The sequence below is a fragment of the Carassius auratus genome, chromosome 5, assembly GCF_003368295.1.
Source record: "Carassius auratus strain Wakin chromosome 5, ASM336829v1, whole genome shotgun sequence".
NCBI lineage: Eukaryota > Metazoa > Chordata > Actinopteri > Cypriniformes > Cyprinidae > Carassius > Carassius auratus.
Genome location: NC_039247.1, coordinates 4,012,270 through 4,034,873, shown reverse-complemented (window position 1 = coordinate 4,034,873; position 22,604 = coordinate 4,012,270). Strand labels below are relative to the sequence as shown.

Genomic DNA, 22,604 nt, shown 5'->3' with positions numbered 1-22,604 from the left:
AATAACAATAATTTATGGTATAAATTAAAATTCTCAGTATTTTATTTACAATTTCATGAAAACAACACCTTTTTTTTCTGGAAGCACCCTTTCCCAAAATTGGAGGGATTCCTATCTTGGTTTCTCAGAAGGAAGGCCCACTGACATTGTGACAGACCACAGAAGGATATGACACTTTTTTTTGCCACTGCTAAAATGGCTATGGCGTTCGGGTGTTGCAAATTAAATGGACGCCTTGGTTTTGGTTTCTGCATTATTCACCAGCCTTTCCAGATGAATATGACCTTGTTAGATTTAACCTGTCACTTTGGGTTTTTCTCTATCGCTCTCTCTTTCTGTGACTGGTGACAATTTAGTATGCATGGGCAGCCCCTGGCACTGCAGAGCTAAGGGTATGATGAAGTATGCAATAATTAGAAGAGTGCAGATGAGAACACGACCAAAATACAGCATCAGGTCAGACAAATACACTTGGATTGAGGAAAAACGATTGAATTTGACGGGTGGCTTGCTTTTTTTTTTTACAGATTTGTTTTGTTGTACAATATTGATTTTTAGATTTTTAGAAAGATGCAAGCTGAGATATAATCATTGCTTTGTTTTTGTTTTTTTAAGTAAAAAAAAAAAAGCTTTTGGTTGTGCATAAAACATTACACAAGTACTTCTGTAATAAAGTGCATTATGTAGGCTAGTGACTGTTAATTCATTTTTGTCGGTAAGAGTGGCATTAGTGGCATACCCACAGATCACCCATGTGAATATTCTCAAAAGGGCCTTTACAATATTACTAAAACTCACATTAAGTACTACACACAGAACTAAGTACAAAACTGTTGAACTGTGACTGATGGCTGTGCAAGTGCTGAATGGCATGATAGTTTATTCAAAAATGAAATCTCTGTCATAAATTACTAAATTTTTTGCCCATACAGTGAAAGTCATTTGGGTACAATGAGTCTCATTCAGAAAACATTCAAACATATATAGTTGTATATAACCAATGTGTAATTTGCATGTAAAATGGATTTTCCTATAAAGTGTCCTCTTAATAAACAAATGCATCGTAAACATTAGATCAATAGTAAAACATTTGTCAGTTAGTGATGGGAGAAACAAAGCTTTTCAAAACTTTGAATCAATTGAACCAAGTGATTCGCAAAATGATTTACTTAGAAGTGCTTGGTCCGTGATCAGGTAAAAACCATATAGGCACTGGTTCATGGGTTCACAGAGATCAAACATAGCAGTGAACCAATGAAATTTCAAAACCTTTAGAAACTCTTTTTGAAAAAAAGTTGCCAGCTACCGCCAGCGATTTTGATAATTTTCACTCAAATTTGATGGACTCCAGTATATTTTGCTTCTGTATGAATATGTGAATATGCAATACACAAAAATAAAGATAAAAAAATAAATAAAAAATCTGTCCCAGTTGGCCCAGATCCGGCCCACATCTGGCCCACGTGAAATCCATGTGGGCCAGATGTGAGCTAGATCTGGGCAGAAACTGCTTGCTGTCTGGGGTTTTATTCTAGTTTAAAGCATTTTTTTTTAAAAACCCTGATTATAGGTAGGTTTTATAAAAACGCATAACTTTGAGCAAAAAGCTGAGAAAAATCACACTTTTGTCAAAAACTACATCTGGATAATATTCAGTATGATTGCTGATGATGGCATTAATTTTAATATGCATCTCTTTACATAAGAGATCGCTTATTTCTCTGTCCTTGTTCATGTGTGTTTTTGTTTGGTGGGTTTTTTTACTCATTCAAAAGATGTGTAATAGTGAGTGTATAACAATGAAAACACAAAAAGCCATAAAAACTTGTCAATGGTGGAGAAGCGTTGTCTTCTAAATGATGAGATAACTCGTCAATGATGGGGAAAGGGTTAAGTGTAATGGAGTAATGATGCTGTAAAATGTTAAAATGATTCAGTGAAAGTCTTTAGCTTACAGAAAAATACTACCGGTTCTCAAAATAATCGATAACAAGCATTAAAAAAAATCATGAATGAGGCATGAATGATTTCACTGACTTTCAATGTATGGATAAAGCATTCTTCAAAGTATCTTATTTTGAGTTTGGAATGACATGAGGGCAAGTAAATGCTGACAGATTGTTCATTTTTGGATGAATTATCCCTTTTAACCGGTTTGCGCATTCCTTCATAGGAACGTCCTCAATCCAAGCAGCAAGCAGTACAGTGATCCGTATGGTTTTCGGCTGGCTGGAAAAGTGCTTCAGAATGTGAGAGCTCAAGTTGTGGTGAAGGGGGAGAAAGAGCAAATTGTTTTGGAAGAATTTCACCACTGCCTCTGTTGGGGAGTGAAATGAAAGAGGATGATGTTTGATTGTTCCCACACAGAATTACACAATGTTCATCACAATGCTTCTCTTGCTCAAGTCGAAAACCTGACAAGAATAATACGCCCGAATGACACCCACAGGACTACATTTGTCTTGAGAATCCCCAAGAAGAAAAAAACACTTCCTTAGTGCTTATTCTCATTTGCAATTCAATGCTCTGAAGGATCAATGCTTGTTTACTTCATCGAGACATTGTGACAGCTTAGAAGACAGACAAAAGAGTGTTTTTTTTTCAGTCCTGAAGGCACTTAAAGGCAATGAAGAGAGATCAAAACCCAACACAAACGACAAGAGACGAAAGCGAGGTCCAAAGGGATGTCAGCTCATTTTGAACATTGCCCAACTTGTAGCAATTTCAGGCTTTGGCTCTCCGCAGTCCATCTCACCAATTCTCCCTCTCTGGAGACTTTTTTGTTGCTCACTTTGAGTCCGAATTGCTCTCGACATGATTGTGACATCAATCCTCCGCCGGTTCAGCCAGCTCTCTTACATCTGAAGAAAGGGGTTCTGTGCTTCTCAACAACAGGTGACCTACATTAGAGGTTAAACAGAATCGTATCTCTCCTCGACAGGGGCTGGTTGGGCACCGTGGCATTATTTTGGTTATGGACGTGGTTTTGTCTTTCAGGGTGTCTCATGCTTGCTTTAATGCAGACGCTTATCGGATGATCGCTTCTGTGAAAGCACCTGGAGAACCGCCTGTCCATTTTTCACCAGTGGTCATTTGTTCACTTTGGTCTGTGGCAACAGAAACATCCCAGCACTCTTTTGCTAATCAAATCGCTTGGTTTATGTGTGCACCTGTCACATGATTTGTGATTGGTTAGGATGCAAATTAAGAGTAAGCGCATCGGCTAGAGTCAATCTCTTTTCGTGCAGTTTGTTCGTTTTTTTTACCAACAACTGATCGGCACATATAGACTGGACCCTGCGCTGGTCATTTGAAGCGAATTAGGCATCGATCAGATCCCTTTTTGTAGCCCAGCAGCAGAAGACCGGCATTGTGTACAGTGTGTGCATCCTTTAGGGGGCTAAAGCAGCCATAGAGGTCAGAGGCGTTGAGGTTAGTTTCCCACGAGAGGGCTGAGGTCTCCATGGTGGTTCTTGAGTTTCTTCTTAAACAGAGAGATGGTAGAAGGTCTGTAGAAGATGATCCATGGTTCAGGAGTAGTGCTCTGTGCACATGAATCTGACCCACTGATTGACGGGATGGACGGGGATCTGAGAGGGGAAGACAAATACAATATTAGATGAGGAACGAGGGAGGAGAAGTTGATTCAAATCACACTTTTATGTATGCTACAATAAGCTGAGTAAAACCAAATGACATGCAAAATGTGCAAGCAAACATCCATTAACAACTAAATGGACGCTATAAATCTGCCAACAGTGTAGCAAATCAAAGCATGGCCCTCCTTTGCCAGGAATACATTTATAATATAATAAACTATTGTGGGGAAGATAAGCTAGTTAGCTAATTAAATCAATCATAATCTTAAATCTTCATTTGATGCTTTATAGTGAGCAAATTAAATTAAAGAACTTCATAAAACATTGTTTTGTAGCATGTACTTACTTTACAGTAAGATGCAGGAGCAGTTTGGCCACCATGGCTATGACTGTTAGCGTTAGCAGAGCAGCTAATGCATAGATGGTCCACACTGTAAAACACAACATGTTTATTAGTGACATTAAAACTTATGCAGCCTCATAATTACAGTTGTACTGAAAGATAAGGTTATCCGTCATGAAAACTCAAGTAACTAGTATAAAGAGTGGTTAGCTATGGAAAAGAAAAGCACAGATTTAACATAAGCAAACAGTTAAACACTAACAATAAAACATTAATCATCTTCCCAGCTCCTACAGCAAAGGTAATATTACTACTGTAAAATAATAATGAATTAATATAGGATCTCCAAGGAAGCTTTCATAACCCTTCTGTCTTTTTGGTAAATTTATATTTTAATGCCACCACAAATGTATCTTAGTAAAACAATAACAGAAGCAAATAATATTCAGTATATTTATGATAACTTTCCTGGCAATATAAAATTAAGCAACATTGTGAATATTGTGATCATTTTAATGCACTTCATAGAGTACATAGCCATTAGGTTCCTTAAAAACTGTGCTATTAGAATAGTTTATATTTAGACTAGTTAATATTTTTGCGAAAACTATAATACATTTTTCAGGATTCTTTGAAAGATGAATAGAAGGTTCAAATTAACAGCATTTATTATATATATATATATATATATATATATATTAGGGGTGTAACGGTTCACAAAATTCACGGTTCGGTTCGGTACGATTCACTGATGTCACGGTTCGGTTCGGTACGTTTTAGATACAGCAAAAAGAACAAATTGGCAACAAAGTATGTTTTTTGTTTTTTTTTACATTGAACAATGATCTATTCTTTACCCATCTTCTATGGTGTTTTCTTAGCAGCATACTGTATAAAACAAAAACAGCTCCTTATTAAAAAAAATTGAAAATGTTATATTGTTGTAGTAGTTATGAACAAATACAAAGATGTAACTTTTCATATGGAACTCTATAACTCTTTATATTGAGTGTGTTTTTACTCAATTGGTTCTCTATAGGGCTTATGTTTTTTGGAACAAAGCAGGAATTACGGTCTGGCTGAAATGGGCTCGTGAAGGAATATAGTAACGGGGCTAAATTACATTAAGAATGTTCTTAAAACATGCGTTTTCCACTATAGGCGCTCGCTCACTCAGCACACGCTGAAGGCTCGTTGCAAAATGACTAAAGGGTCTTTCACACAGGACGCGATACGCGCGGCGCTGGATCGTGGGCTCAGCGTTGCCCTTCAGATACAACGCGATTTGCGCTGCACTATGCCAAGAGCAAAGTAGGTGGAGTTTTCAAAACTGCCCGTGCATACGTTCTATTTATAACAGTTCTTCTATAACGTGCAGGCCTGTTAATTGAATCGTACTGCTCAGGAAATTCCGACACAGTACAGTACTAGTCCATTTTGATTACCGTGCTTGTTTGGATGCCCCGATCGATTGGTAAAGTGCACCCAAACACCAGACCTGTTGGTTATTGGAGGATCTTCTATTTGTGGTCTGTTAAACGCATTGGCCATTTTGCAACGAGCATTCAGCGCTTACTGAGTGAGCGAGCGCCTGCTGAGTAGCCTAACATAAACATATAAGATGGTGTTTTTTTTTTCTTGTTCGGGGGTGTCAGGGGCGTTGCCTGTTACGTCGTTTGGGTTATTGGGCTACCTTGTTGAACGCATATCATTATATTTCACAATTTTTTCTTTATTTTCCAAATATAATTAATTAGTCCAACGAACCGTTCGGTACATAATGCGTACCGCGTACCGAACCGAAAGCCTCGTACCGAACGGTTCAATACGAATACGCGTATCGTTACACCCCTAATATATATATATATATATATATATATATATATATATATATATATATATATATATATATATATATATATATATATAATTGTATTATATGTTGCATCTCATTTTTTCTTTACTGACACTTTTGAACAATTTACTGCAAACATGTTGAATAAAAGTATTAATTTGTATATAAAATAACATTCCCAAACTTATGAATGGTATTGTTTGTATATCATTATTGCGCTGTATTATTATGTGTGGTTTTTATTATGTATATTGGAGCACAAAAAAGTTTTTTTTTTAAACTAGATATGACTTTTTAGTTTCTAAATACATTTCTAATATGCTTTGCAACAAATTTCTGAGGAAATACATTAAAAGTAAGACATATATTGCAGAGATTTCATTTTTAGGGAGTTTGGCAAAAGTTTGGTTACCACGGTACAAAGGGTAACGGGACATACCACTCTTTTTTGTTTTCTACAGTATACAGTGAAATTTTCATGTATTCTCACCAGGCTACAAGTCTACATCTAGTTGGTGATGATATCTAGTATGAAAAATAAGTGAGGAAAGGAGTCAGAGGAGCAGAATGAAGCGTAATGAAGAGAACTGGACACATACTGGTGCTGTGGCCCGCGGTCCGGCCCGGTCCAGGCCACTGACCTGGCATGTTTGCAGGACTTGATGTGATCATGTAGTACCGGAGGGAGGATTTTCCATTCTGACTGGATGTAGTGCTTCCCATATGTGGCTGCACTGTACTGGTGTCCTCTTCATCACCAACATCATCCTCCTCCACAGGAGAGACTGCTTGATTTCTTAAGGCTGTGGGGAAATAATGTGGCAATCAGCTAACGAAACACAAACAAAATCCCAAAAATTCCTTCATAAGATATGTTTAAAATTCATAACGTCTCTTTTGACATCCCCCCGGACATTACAGAGAGAAATTTCTCAACTCTTTCAAAATAACATCACGTCTTTCATTCAGCATTGCAGACACAGATATAAACGCAGTATGTGGTGTTCGAATCAAACCCTGCCTGCGGGTGAAAAAGGTTCTGTGAATAGTGAAAGCCAATTTGCTTTGCTGACCTTTTCTTTCAGAAAACCCTTTTTCCATTTCATACCCACTCCCTTTTATTCTTTCTCAGATTGTGGTTATTGAACTCTGCCTCCCAAAACAACACAACAGAAAGTGGCAGCATAAAGATATGACAAAAAGCATCCCTAGAGCACTGCTTACATGTATTTGGCTTCTATTTATTTATTTTTAAGACTATTTTCAAGTATTTTGACTATTTTATTTTTAAGTCATAAAAAACAACTGAATGTGTTTGGTGTCATCACTAAAAATGTTTTTAGTCTGTTTTTAGGCCATCTATATGCTGGTGTAGTTGTAAAAGTCTACAAAATGTGACCCTGGAGCACAAAACCAGTCTTAAGTCGCTAGGGTATATTTTTAGCAATAGCCAAAAAAACATTGTAGGGGTCAAAATTATCGATTTTTGTTTTATGTAAAAAATCATCAGGATATTAATTATAAATCATGTTCCATGAAGATATTTTGTTAATTTCCTACCGTAAATATATAAAAACGTAATTTTTGATTAGTAATAAACATTGCTAAGAATTCATTTGGAGCACTTTAAAAGCGATTTGCTCAGTATTTAGATTTTTTTGCACCCTCAGATTTTCAAATAGTTGTATCTCGGCCCAATATTGTCCTATCCTAATAAACTCTGGGGTCTGTAAGTTCTTTAAAAAGTTTATTATGCTCACATAAGAAACTATTATTTTTATGCATTCTATATGCATTCATTTTAACAAACAGAGAGCAAAAACTGTATTATTGTAAGGAAGTATTTATAAATAACTGTAAATAGTTTTAAATAGAAAATTAGATCGAAAATAATTAGATAGATAGTTTTTTATTTAAATACTGTATCATTACAAAAAAATCATTACACCAGTCTTCAGTGTCACATGATCCTTCAGAAATCATTCTAATATCCTTCTATTTTCATTGCTCAAGATATATATTTTATATTTTATTTTTTGCTGAATAATAGCATAAATTACCAAAAAATCCAACTGACCACAAACCTTTGTACAGCAGTATAATTTTTTAGCAGATATGAGCATTTCAATTTCACACACTTTTTTTGTGTATCATCTGCCTTGATATGACCGTATATAAGTGGTCAGTCAAATTTGACATCAAAAGGAATCCTCACCATGATAAAGAATAGAAAACCCCTGTGCCTCATTGGTCCTGTCTGAGTAAAAATACAAAATGACGAAGTCTGAGGTGATGTTCACGATGTCCCGCGGAGGATTGCGGCCATCGAATCGTGCCACCACCTGATTGGAGTAGCCATTCAGCAGTTCCACCATATCAGTCTGATCCACGATATTGAAGAAAGTAAAGTTGAACAGAATGACGGAAGCACCTGGAACCTGGAAGAGCGACATGACAAAGACCAGACAGCTATCAGTATGCCAGATACATATTATGTGTTTTGGCTCTAACAGGCCCTCTCTCCATTAGGATATTAAAGTATTAATTGTACCTGAATGGTCCAATAGCAGACCCTGCCAGGTCTGTATTTGTCCGGGAAATCAGGAGAGTAGATTACTGCAGAGGGTGATGTGTAGTTTCCTCCACAAGCACCTACTTTTGCTATAGGAGAAACGTGACAGCTTCAGCTTTTACTAAATAATGAAGGGAAGCTGTAAATTAGATGGTTTTATTTAACCTGGAAGGTTTAGTCCTTAATTCATTCCTTAACTTTGGGAATCAGTGGTAAGGTAGTAATGAGACTATGAAAACTTACTGTCGAAGACTATGACACGTCCATCGCCTCCACATGGCTGAGTGTGATCTCCAAAACACACATGGTTACACTCTGTGCTTGGAGCATCACCGTGACGATGATAATCAAGGTCGTTGCCACAGAAACAAGCATAGCCGGATTCCATACCGGCGAGCTGAAAGAACAAAATCCACAAATGAAAACAAGAGCAACCCAAGAGTGCAGACAATCAGAAAAGCAAGCCAAATACAATACATATTATTGATTTCTTCCCATGCAATCAGATGCACATCTAGAACACATATTGATTCTTATTTATTTATTTTTTTGCTAAGTCATTTCATTTCCGGTGTAAAAATAAAATAGATTGAATAAGTCAGGACAAAAATCACTATTACAGGGAAAATGTTATTTTTAAGTGTGTATATTAATACATATTTTTTAATATTTTTTATTTTTCCTGTTTTTTATTTTAATGTTAAAGTTTTCATAATTTTACTAGTTTTTTATGTTTATATTGTTTTTGTTAATTTGTGGCAAAACATTGATTAATAATAAGAAAAAAACTACAACAACTAAGTAATGTTTAACTTGTAAATCGAAATAATATGCAGTATTATCAATAAAGGATTCTATAACTTGCTGTCGATTGCATTTCCCATGGTGTTATTCATACCTTGTATCTCTGGTTGCGGCAGAAGCTGATGCAGTTCTGAATAGTGAGTTTGTTGGAGGTCTGGTAGCCTCCAGACAGAGGTGTTGGATCACCGCTGTCCTTAAAACAGCCCAGGTTACCAGGCACTAAAGGGGAAAGAGAGGGAGATTCATCAGACAATGGGGAAAATAAATACATATGTATATAAATATGAATAGTCTATATGTAAATAGATTCATATATATATATATATATATATATATATATATATATATATATATATATATATATATATATATATATATATATATATATATAGTGAATCACTGGAAAATATAATGGGCATATTGTAAAAATTTAACTCAGACACACTTGCAAATCATTAACTTCCCTCTTACGGTAAATCGTCTGGAAACGTGTCTTAAAGACTGAGGTGTTTTATGAACTATGATTAAAACAGCACGCATGTTCCTGAAAAGTGTGAAAATGGAGAGTGCTGTATGTGACTAAACCTCCTCCTAAGGAAATGCACAGATGGATTCTGGGGGTTTTGTTAATTATGAACTGAATGAGGTCTCAGGGTGAGAGAACACAGATGTCAGAAAGAAAAGGAGACAGAGTCTTGGAATCTAAAATATGTCTGAAAGTCCATGTCAGTGCCACTGATGACAAAACTAGATACCATCTTGCCAACCAGCTGAATACCATCTTACACCATCCAAGTCAGTTTAGCCCAGTTTTAACAGGGGTTTTTCAGCATGGAGACGTGGGAGAGCAAACCCCTAGAAACCACAGAGAAAAAACCTAACAACTGCGCAGCAATGTGCTTAAACCATTCACAACACCCTAGAAACAAGACAGCAACACAGAGGCATTCAGCACACACATACATGCCTTTTATGCAAAAAAATAAATGGATGATTGGGATTTATTTGCTTGAACGTAAAAGTATCTGTTCTATCAGAACAGTTCTGAAGAACATTTGGATGACGGTGTAGTTTAAATAGTGAAAGGTTTGATTGCAGACTGCCGATAAGGATTAAAAGAACTCTCTCAGACACTCGAGAACTCATCTCGGCGCAAGTCAGCACTTGCTCAGGCCTTGTCCTGCTCACTGGATACAAAGAAAAGTTTTGTTTTCAAAGGGATACAGATTGGGGCCAACTCAGGCCACACACACACACATTCTGTCTCTCTGAGTCTGTGGAAAGTGTTTTACTGAAATATTTTATGCTGTTTGATGAACAGTGAAATTCTATAGCAGGAAAAGTCCAATAATGAAGTGCATGCAGTCAATCAAAACACAAACACAGATTAACTACTGACAGATCATGCTGGATGAAGTGCATTTCCATATAAACAAATCTCGAGTGTTTTGTTAAAAATAAAACTATACAAAGTAAATATTAAAGGTAATGCTAACTTATAAATACACTAAGGATGGCACATGATCAAATTTATAACATTTTCTTTTTCTTCTGAAATCTATGTTGGTTACAATTCCTTAACCCAAAAACATGACCATTTTACACCATTTTTGAGATCTTTAAAATTAAAAAGGCTGTTGTTGTTACTGTACCTTTAAGAACTATTTCTCTATACGTGCTACCATTCAAACATCTGTTGCTGAAAGAAGATTTTTAGATGTTGCCCAAAGATGTTGCTGAAAGAAGTCTCTCACAATACTGCATAAACAATAATACAGTGAAATTTATAACAACTGTTTTTAATATATTTGTAAAAATGTAATGCATTAAATTTATATCACAAAGCTGAATTTTCAGCATCATTATTCCAGTCTTCAATGTCACCTGATCCTTCAGAAATCATTCTAATATGCTGTTTTGATGCTCAGTAAATATTTCTTACCCTCATCAATGCTGAATCAGTAGTGTATTTAATGCACTTATTAATGTCATTGTGAGGGAGTTTTGCATCATGCTTTGTAGCCCCACCCACAGTGAAACCTCATTGGTCCAAAATAAATAATTCAGTTAAACATCTGTTCTGATTGGCTGATTGTTCTGCATTATCCTAAATTTGCACTTTCGCAGAGGAGATTTCCTTTTCCTTTATATGTAAATGTAATATTCAAAATGACCGTAACATAAATGTTAGCTAGACTGTAAGAAGAGTTCAACAGACAAAGACTGTGCAAAGCCTACAACTTTCCTACTTGTCTAAACACAGACATGTACAATATAATCCACAGTCTGTTCCTCTCATTAATCAGAGTGTAAAAACCACCGCAAACTGCAGTGCTCCTCCCCCTCGTAAATCCGGAACAATGTCCACATGAGCCGTGTTGAGTCAAACACGGGCCTGTTCTAGTGGACTGGATCCGAAAATGATCCATCGCTGCCACTGAGGAATTTCTGGGTGGAAGACTGCATGTGATTATGATCCTTAGACAGAGGACAAAAGCCTTAATTACACTGATATGCTTTTATAGAGAACAGAATCTCATTTTACACTCTCGCATGCCTGGAGTAGAGGGGGGAAGAGACATTTCTCTTGGCTGTTCCTTCACCACTCAGTGGCAATAGCTCTGAACTTGAAAGCAGGACATTCTGCTCTCCAGGGCTCATGCAAGATTAAAGACTGCAGGTCTTCTGCTTCTGACAGAGTGATTGTACTTTACCATCAATTTATCTGTCCTTAACCTCTCATCACGCACAGGGTTTGAACCCCTCCCCACCCCCGCCTCACCTCTTTCACCAACACAGCTGCTGTTTTTAGTTAACTTGCCTCAGAAAACTTCAGAAGAGAACTGCAGAACATACCTCATGCATTAAAGACGTGCTGAACAAGGGTAACAACTGCAAATATCCATGCTTTAAAAGTAATGCAATCGACTTCAAAGTGTAGAGTGGAATTTGAAGATTTTATAAGGCGCTTGGCTGGCGAATGCGATGGCATTATGTGTGCTAATGTGCCTCGTTTAGACTGGCTCACATTCAGGAAAACACACACTTCCACAATGGAAAGATGCAACACACTCATACACACACACACACGTGTATTTTTTTATTTTTATTTTTTACAGCCATGCCTGCATCTGCATCTCAACACGGAAAGGACTGGAGTCTTAAATGAAACACAGTTGGGAATGTGGCTGGTTCCACTGCTGAAATGCGGAAAATTATTAAATGCTTCACAAAAACACAGTGTGATATTTGATGCTACTCAGGCCCATGATAAAATATCTATTCTGTGTTTTCATAAGCTTGCGGGTTTGGTTGTTGTACGGGGCGGCCCAGGAACACTGATGACAATCACAACTGTGCTCTTGGGCAAGGCACCTGAGTTAGTTTATCCTGAATCAATTTAGAGGAAAACTATCAGCTAAATGACAACTAACAAAGAAAAAAAAGTACTTTACTTTGCTATACAGCTTACAGTGTGAAATACACATCAGATTACACTTTTATCCAATGGATAGTTCTAATATTTTGAAAAATGGAAGGGACCTTTTCGTATTACAGCTGTAAAGTTAGTGCAATAATTTTGTATGATTAATTATTAAAAAAACGCAATAAAATTAAAGCAAAATTGTTTTATTTTCTGTCTAAATTCACTAATACGGATTTTTCTGAATATTGGAGAAATTTAAGTACAACCTTTATATTTTTGTTACAAAAGTTTTTAAATTTTTGTAAAAGATGATACATGACACATTAGATTTATTTGGAACAACGTGCACTGAAGAATAATTCACAAAAAGACCTAGAATGTGTTACAAAAAAAACAAATAGTGTACATTTTTATATCATGTTGTCCAGTGTTGTTATTGTTAACTAAAACTATAAACTATTGCTGTCAAACCATTAATCGCGATTAATCGCATCCAAAAAACAACATTTTGTTTGCATAATATATGTGCGTTCTGTGTATATTTATTTTGTATATATAAATACACACACATACAGTATATACTTTGATAATATTTACATGTTTAGATTTATTTTCATATAATTTAAATTATAAATAAATATATTTAATATATAAACATAACCATTTTTTTCTGACATATATACATGCATGTGTGTATATTTATATATACATAATAAATATGCACAGTACACATACATATATCATGTAAACGAAAAGTTTTATTTTGGATACGATTAATATTAATCATATGATAGCTATACTATAAACAAAATATATTCGTTGATTGAAAAAGAAAAAAAGTAAATATTTGATGAAAAATTTAAATCCTAAAAAGAAAATGTGAACACAAATATAAAAATGTCTTGAAAACATATATATATATATATATATATATATATATATATATATATATATATATATATATATATATATATATATATATATATATATATATATATATATATACACTGAAGTACTAAAATGGTAAAATAATACTGAAATAAAAATACTCATTAAAATACTTCGTTAGGTGAAATGTTGATATACAATAACCTCAAATGAAGGATTTACCTACCCAGCTAGGGGTGAAAGTAAGTTCAGTGGGTCACTGAATGCAACGAAAACCACATATAGCATCAATAACTTTCAATTTCAAGCCCATATTCTTAATCATAAGACCACAAGCACTCATGAATTATCCCAGCTGTCTGCTTTCCTCAATAAGCTTCTTCTGAAGAGTGGCAGTTCCACTCGCATCTTCAAAAACTCTACAGAGACAGTCCAATTCCACTGATATTCTCTTAAGCGCTCTAGAACTGGCGATATTGTTCAGAGCAGAAACAATGGTCTCTGGCCTTATATTGCACATCATATCTCAGCTGCGGTGAGTCATCCGAGCTTTTCACAATTTAGATTTTCATTATTGCAGAGGTTTATGGGGGTGACGCAAGAGTGATAGACGTGTCACAAGTCTGCTGAAGCGGAGAGGCAGACATAATAGCTTTCAAAAGGAGAAGGAGAGAGAGCCTGACAAAAGGAAGAGGGAAAGAAGCACCAAGATAACAAACACAACAACATCAAACGCTGCACTTCTTGGCAAATGCACTTGGCAGAAGCAGCGGATAAGCATGTCTGAGAGGGCCTCTCTCTCTCCCTCTTTCACTCTCTCTCTCTGTGTTATTAAAATAAGGTAATTACAGACATAAATTCAGATGACATCTGGGGTGAGTTTTTCCTCTTTCTTTATGCAGAGGATTGTGGGTGTTTCTTTTTTTCCAAAATACATTCATAAGTTCCTTTCTGTGCCACACCCTGCTGACTCTGCCAGGAACACTTTTAGTCGAGAGCTGAGATACACTTGAGGCAGAGGGGCTGAAATAATAAAGAGACGTCTTGTTATTGTTAATAAGACAGTCTGTCTTTCTGAATGTTTCAGACAAACATTTTAATTCTGGCATCATTTGTTCACCACGTTTATTCACCCACATGACATTCTTTCTTCCATAGAGCCCAACAGGAGAAATTTTAATTATGTACTGGTCGCTGTTTTCCATGCAGCAACGATGAATAGGGATCTCATGCTTCAAAAAGGATGCAAAAGCACCATAATAGTATGGTGTAAAAGTCAAAACAGAGATTTTCAAACTGTGGTCCAGAAAGGTGAAATATTCAGTGAAAAAGACTTTTTTTTTTTTTTAAAGAATAATACTAATAAAATAGTATAAGTGTTATTCAAATATATAAACACCTTACAGTACTATAGTAAGTAAAAATAATAATGTAATAAAAATTAAACATTTTCCATATAATATCTTCTTTATCCATATAAATATACCGCAGTCTTTAAAATTTTAGAATGGTGGTGCCTCACAAGAGGATGATACAATTTGGAGGATTGTGGCATCTGAATGTTCTACATTACAATTCAAAAGTATGTGGTCAGTTATATGTTTTTTGAGAGAGAGAGAAATTAATATTTGTATTCAGCAAGGATGGATTAAACTGATACTTCTATGTGACATCACAACTGCTCCTGGATGCATAAATTAACCAGGGATAACATTTTCAGCAAATAAAGCATGCATGTTTACAGAAATTATGCAGACTGCCCCTATGAGACTTCTAAAGCAGTTGTTTTAGTACTCACTATAGTACATGGAAAAGAGCAATCAGTACAAGAGTAATCAGTTATGTATTGAAGAAAAGAAAAACGGTAAAACAGCTTTGGAGAGTGAGTAATTAATGACATAATTTTCTTTTCTTTTTTTTAGATTAGAAAAGAATATTAACAGTCTATTTTTGTGTAGTCCATAAACAAACCCACACATAAGACTACTGTACCTCTCACCACAACAACAGGTTTATTCCACAGATGTATTCCTCTGGCTTTCATTAACACATCTTCGGTCTTGTCAACACCTCGTGCTCTCAAGGGGTATTCACACTGACAGCTATTTTATTACTGGAGGTCACTTAGTTGCCGTATTGTTGGTTGTAGTAGGCTTTAACATTACTGGTGGGCTGACAGTGAATTAATAAATCAAAATCTCTTGAAATGCCCACGATTTCTTATTATGCCGGTGTACGTGGGTAGACATATAGAACAGTGGTCATATATAACAGTGAAACTGCTCACAAACTTCTACCTTTTTTTAATAGTCAGTGTTGATACAGATCTATAGGGAGCAGGATGCGTGATGACAGATAAAATAATATCTATGTACAGTATAATGTCAATCTTTTTATTATTATTATTATTATTAAAAAATATACTAATGCACTAATAACTTTTAACTTTTAAAATGCTATCAGTAAATTCAATTTAATGATAGCAAATAAGGTACACATAACATTTTATTAAAATTAATTTAAATTCGAGGTTAATTTACACTTTGCATTTAACAAAACATTAAATAAAATGAAATGATAAAACATAAATCACATATAACACAATAAAACGATTTACTTAAAAGTTTAAAACAAAAAATTACAAATGGCATTTAATCAAAATTTACTCAAAACATTCTTTGAAAACTTCGATCTTGCTGGAAGTTGCTGCATCCCACCGCTGCTCATTTGCATAAAATTAAACTTTCTTCTACTTGATGCATTGCTACAAATACCTACACTTAATGTTGCTTCAAATTATTATTTCACATTCACCGCTTTTGGGTAGAGCAGGGTTTAAGGGTTTAAACACTATCAATTATCTTGTTTTAGTGCTGCACTTCACAGTTTAGTGTAAAACACCTATAAAATTACTATATTAAGCATTTGGTGTTTGGTGATTTGTTGGTAAATCATTCAAAAGAGTCCTCACATCCTCTTTTCTGCTTTTGGATCTGCTTGTCTGTCATTAATTCTGATACTAAAGTTGTTTTCCTGTTTTGGCAGGCTCCCTTCAGTCACAGACACACTTATCCAGCCCAGAGTACATGTGGTTTGGTTTAAGTTTTTTCTTATTTATTTATTTTTTTTACAGTTACGACAGCTGGCTCTGCTTTGGAGTGAAATTAATTTGTTGATGTTGTGGATCATTCCATTAAAAAAAAAGACTATTAATATGCTTTCATTTTCTCCTCGGGGGGTTTTGACAGTGCAGCTTTGTTTATGAGGCAGGCGTTCCTGACTGAGCTTTTGTTTGTGTTATGCTGCACTTTACCCATGACCCCTGTATCTATCATACATGTAGCAAGCAACTAAGATTTATACTGGGAGAGAAAAAGTGAGAATCAAAGGAACAAGTCAATGGGGTCGTTACAAACATCTTGAGCATATATCTTCAGTTGGAGTACGACATGCAAGGAACACAAACAATACCAAAGGCCCTTTAACAGGGGACACATAAGCCCTGCTGCGCAACTTCACGGCATACTTTCCCATGTTGTGCATCTGAAAGGTGGCGAGCACATTGCACTAGTCGTGCCTGAGGCCATGTTACAACACAATTGAAGCTAACATCAATGCTTTTCACCGCCACGGCCTTCAGGGAGTGACTGCATGCTTAATTAAAGATCGAGGGAGGCGTTCTCAATTGAAACAGAATAATTAAAGTGTTTTCAGAGGGCAGATGAGTGAAACAACAGTGAAAAGAGCTCTACAGATCTCATCTCCAATCCCTCGCTGGACCGGCCCTGGGTCATGAGGTACAGTGGGCCAAAGAATTAAAAAAGACAGAAGGGAATACAAAATATCACCTGTCTTTGATTTCCCCAAACACAAGAGGGTTCATCAGCATCTGCTGAGTGGGGGAAAAAAACTGACATTTGGACTTTGTTGCTGTTAATGAAGATTAACACATATTTATATGTATGTCATTTATATGTATTTCATCAGTCTGCTTAGTCAGTCTTGAGATAAATGATGTCATGATAGAGAGGAGGGAATTCATATAACCATATTTGTGCGTACATTTGAAGAATGCAGAGGAAAAATTTGATCTGCATTCAAGTCGCACATGCAATCATGCAATTCCCAAATGAATGATTCTTATGAGTCAGTTACCTTTGGTGACTCAAACACATAAAGAGGTTGTGCTTATTGTAAGGTTTGTTAGATTTAAATCAGCGTAGTTTCTGACTGGTTGTTCATATGTGACCCTGCAACACAAAACCAGTCTTAAGTCGCTGGGGTATATTTTTAGCAACAAGCCAAAAAAACATTGTAGGGGTCAAAATTATTGAGTTTTCTTTTATGCCAAAATCATTAGGATATTGAGTAAGGATCATGTTCCACAAAGATATTTTGTAAATTTCCTACGGTAGATATATCAAAACTCAATTTTTGATTAGTAATATGCATGGCTAAGAATTCATCTGGACAACTTCAAAAGCGATTTTCTCAGTATTTAGATTTTTTGCACCCTCAGATTCCATTTGTATCTTGGCCAAATATTGTCCGATCCTAATAAACCATACATCAATGGAAAGCTTATTTATTCACATATGATAACATTCAGTTAAAGATACACTATGAGTTTTCACAATGAGTTTTCACAGTAGTATTGTATATAAATTAGCAAATTAATAAATAATAAAAACACAGATTAAAACCTTAGATTACATGCCCATGCCTATTTGACAGTGTCAGTGAAGCATTGAAACCAGTCTTCCCATCTGTTATTCTGGAAGGTTAAAGAGCATATCTAAACATCACCTTGAGCCAATCATCACACACACACCTGTGACTGATAACTGAGCATGATTATTGATTAAACGCCAAACAAAAAAAAAGAAAAAAAGAAGGAAAAAAGAAGAAAAAAAGAAACACCTTTAACAGGTGCTGTTGTTGTTCACTTTAAGAAAATAAAGGAATGCAGCTGGTTCTCTTATGACTCTCACTTGACTCTTAGCCATCCAGTTATTTGGCACCAAACCTACATGCTGAATATCTACTTACTATAAAAGATCAGAGTGGAAGTAAACATGTCCCATCATGTTAATATGCACATTGAGTGATTTGAATCAGTCACAATGTAAAATAATAATAATAATAATTGTATTAGATCATTGCATGTTTTACAGGAAAATACAGTTTCTAAATCAAAATGTCATATATTTTTTGTATATACATTAATTGCCTTTTCTTTGTAATTCTTTCTGGAATTTACTAGTAATTTCTAAAGTTAAAATTGTTTCAAAATAAATGTCAATATTTTAAGTGTATCAGCATACAAATAAAAATCAAGCCCCACCATTACAGCCAAGAAGACATATCTGTGGTTTTTCTACATCCCTTTTCTAGATAATATGAAATAATGCATAAATATGTGTATATGTGTTGATAAAAGATACAATAAGTCTATAGAGATGTTAACATGAGCAGACATATAAGACAGGTTACTGTTATTCAGAGGGGGGAAAAACACCTAAAAAGAACAAACAAGGGCAAATATCTACCTCTCTCATACATACTGAAAAGATTAAGTGTCATTTTGCACTTGACAGCGTGCCTAATGGAGATTGGGGTAAATTCTGTTCTTTCATCCCATGTAATAAATAGGGAAGCAGCTTCAGGTGCACGTACGCGTGTCGATTGTGATGCTACAATTGTGCCGACTGCTTTCTGATTTTACAACATAACGACTGCCTGGAGCTAAAAAGTCCAACAAATCGCCTTGCTTTCATTGCCAGCATTGTGGGCATCGTGGCTTCAGGGCACCACCCAAGACCCAAGACCCATCTAATGATACCCAAGCTGAAACAGGAGCATATGAAGGGCTGTACTTGATATGGGTGATGCCCTGAAAGCTGACGGGAATCTGGGACATAAAAAAAAAAAAAAAAAAAAAGATGGGTTACAAGCCGGTATATACAAACACATTTAAGGTAAACCAAACCCAAATCAGTGAGCCTAACACAGAACACAATTGACTGTGACAAAAGCTGTCTGCCACTGAAGACAGTCTCAGCCTAGAGGGGCGTTGGGTGGGCTTTGTTAGCTCCACTCAGGCACAGAGATAAGGCGCATCCAGACAAATTAATGTGTGTATGGCACTTTTTGAGAAATGGGTCAGTGAGTGTAATTGTGCTGGACAGTGGGTATGGTTATTTTTTGTTCAACTGGAGATTAAGCTAAAGTCAAGCATCACAACCCTGAGATGGGCTATAAACTCTGAGAAGCAGGCCTCAAACTAGTATGGAAAACCAGAATGGAATACATGATGGATGGCCAAACTAACATTCCTAACTAGATTTTTTTTTTTGTATTTTTCTGAAGAAAAAGTGAGTTGTGTGAAAGGTAAAAGCAGTTTCAACATGGTCTCAGTGATTTTTAAAAAAGTTTAAAACGTAAAGTTCGAGATTTTGAAAAACACCATGGAAAGGATGGAAGTGCCATCTTTCCTATAGCATTCTTCTGTGTAGTTTAACTTTCAGCCAATAAAAGACTGAAAATACACCACCATTCAAAGGTTTGTGATTGGTAAGATTTGTTAATGTTTTTGAGTCTGCTTTAAATCAAAAGAACAGTAAAACAGTAATATTATTTTAAAAAAATGATCACAATTTAAAATAATTTTATAATTAAATAATTTTCATTTTTGATTTTTTTTTATGTGTAATTTATTCCTTTGATGGCAAATCTGAATGATCAGAAGCCATTACTTCAGTCTTCAATGTCATATAATTATTCAAAAAATCATTCTAATATGCTGATTTCATGCTCAAGAAATGTTTCTTATTATTGTCAATGTAAAACAGTTGTGCTAATATTTTGTTAAAACTGTGATACAACTTTTTCAGGGTTCTTTGATCAACAGAAAGTACAAAAAAGATGCATTTATTGCATTTATGTTATGTAAGCCTTTACATGACTTTTACATACGTTTTCGATTAATTTAATCTTCCCTTGTTGAATAAAATAATTAATTAACAAAAAATAAAATTCCTGCTTTGAATGGTAGTGTAAGTCTTTCAAAAAAAAAAAAAAAAACACCAACAATGGGTTGTGAAAATTAGGCCATATCCACACATACACAAGTATTTTTATAAAATTTATAAAATTATAAAATTTAATGAAAAAAATCTCCGTCCACATGAAAACGCAAATACATGTTATGGTGTACTGTCAAGAGCATGCCAAGCCAGCAGGTTGTGATATAATCTCAACAGTAAAGCCACGTTGGCCAATCAGAAGCCTGAAAAAGTTTCCAGTAGGCGGAGTTAACATAGCTGACTCAGAAGTCACAAGCCAAAAACACCGGTTTCACTGTCTACACGATAATACTGCAAAAAGAGTTTTTGAAAATCTTCAAACTGGCAGGCGTTTTCTAAAATGTTCGGTTTCAATGACCTGGTGCTGCATTTGCGTGTGGACAAATGGACAAACGGTGGACAGGGCATTAGACATAATGAACTAAGTACAATAAAACAATATGATATTTTGAACTGACTGTATTTTCCATCCCTCACTGCAGAAATGATCCAAAATGACTTCGTAAACACAGATTCCCGAAATAATTTAAGTATATTAAGCATGAATTACTCCAGCGGTCATTAAATGCATTTTATTTTTTAGTATTATTATTTTTAATCACATTATTATTATTATTATTATTATTATTATTATTATTATTATTATTATTATTATTATTTTAGTAACTGAACTAAATTAACATGTTAAATTGACCATCCTAATTTATACATTTACTTTTACTTTTTAATGATATACACTGTACTGAGAAGCTGTAAAATTTACAAATGTACTGGAAGTGAACTTCAGACTAAACTATAACTACTCAGATTGATTCAATAGATGTATGCAATAGCTGTACAGTTTTGTATTCACACTCTACCCATCCTGTGATACTATGTGTCAGCTCTTGTTTATGGGGTGTGATTAGTGAGATGAAACTGAGGAGCAGGGGCTATCATATTACATACACACACATTCTGTTTCTCTGCCAGTACAGTAGAAAACACGCTTAGTGGGATTATACAAATCTGACTGACAGGAAAATGAGTTCGTACTCGTATACACATGCACACACATACATGCCCGTGAGACACACACAGAAAGACTTACTCACTAATACGAAGAAATAAAGAAAGAAAGAAAGAAAAATAATCTGTCTGCACTGATTGTATGAAACAATGTTGAATCCATGGTTGAATTATTATTGAATTAATTATCAATCAAATTTTTTGAAGTAAACACATACTTTCAGTACACACACAAACTCTTGTATACAGTCTCTGGGTGGAGATCGCAAAAACATCAAGTGATGACAAGCACCACAAACATATCTGTGCATGCTGGGACAGTGTGATTTCTGATGGAGCAATTAGAGTCCTTTCCAAAAAGGTGGAATTGCATCAGTTTTATAATCCAGATGATGGGAACTCAAAGTTTCTTGGCCTAGTTCCTAATGTAGCTTGTGCTCATTGTTTATTGTCAGTTCTATGTTATTTTCACTTCAAACTCTTACTTTGACAAGTCGGAATATCACAGTATTTCCAGTAGATTCCGTCCTCGAGATCTGCGATGTAACACCATGGCCGAACATCTCCATCTGGGTTCCTGTGTGAGAAAGACAGACTGTTAAAATCACTGTTAGGGAAGTGACTTTGAAGCCAAAACGTTTTATGAATTAAAGTGATCAGATTTAATTGGCAAGATCTGACAAAAAATTTTTGATCGGATTGTAAGGGGTGGTTTATTCCTTTTGTAATCCAAGCGAGAGGACATGTAAACACTTGATCGGATTTAAAAAAGAAACTGGAAAGTACTGCGCATGTTCAGTGACATAGAAATAGAGTAATGATATATGACGCGTAGAACGAGCTGTTCTTCCTAGTGAATAAAGTGTCATAAATGAGTGTCCCATCATTATAAAACTCCCCTTTCACTCAGCGTCTGTAAAGTAGAGCAGCAGTCCTTGTTTAAAGGTGCCATAGAATACATTGATACAACATTTAAAATTGTTCTCTGATGTCCCCATAGTGAGTATGTAAAGTTTTATCTCA

General features: G+C 35.3%; 1 protein-coding gene across 2 annotated transcripts in view; it reads right to left on the bottom strand.

The window, feature by feature from the left end:
• Positions 1 to 77: 77 nt before the first annotated feature.
• The window catches only part of kremen1 (kringle containing transmembrane protein 1), a 59,792-nt gene continuing 37,265 nt past the window's right edge, over positions 78 to 22,604 (bottom strand). The window contains exons 3-10 of one of the 2 annotated variants that reach the window (XM_026244808.1): positions 22,067 to 22,158; positions 9,268 to 9,392; positions 8,613 to 8,766; positions 8,349 to 8,458; positions 8,013 to 8,235; positions 6,439 to 6,600; positions 3,946 to 4,030; positions 78 to 3,590 (exon numbers count right to left, since the gene is read on the bottom strand). In XM_026244808.1, the coding sequence (XP_026100593.1) occupies positions 3,434 to 3,590; positions 3,946 to 4,030; positions 6,439 to 6,600; positions 8,013 to 8,235; positions 8,349 to 8,458; positions 8,613 to 8,766; positions 9,268 to 9,392; positions 22,067 to 22,158 (1,108 nt within the window). In that variant the 3' untranslated portion in view covers positions 78 to 3,433. Of the gene's footprint in view, positions 3,591 to 3,945; positions 4,031 to 6,396; positions 6,601 to 8,012; positions 8,236 to 8,348; positions 8,459 to 8,612; positions 8,767 to 9,267; positions 9,393 to 22,066; positions 22,159 to 22,604 lie in introns of both variants that reach the window. The other variant, XM_026244801.1, reaches the window with a different exon arrangement.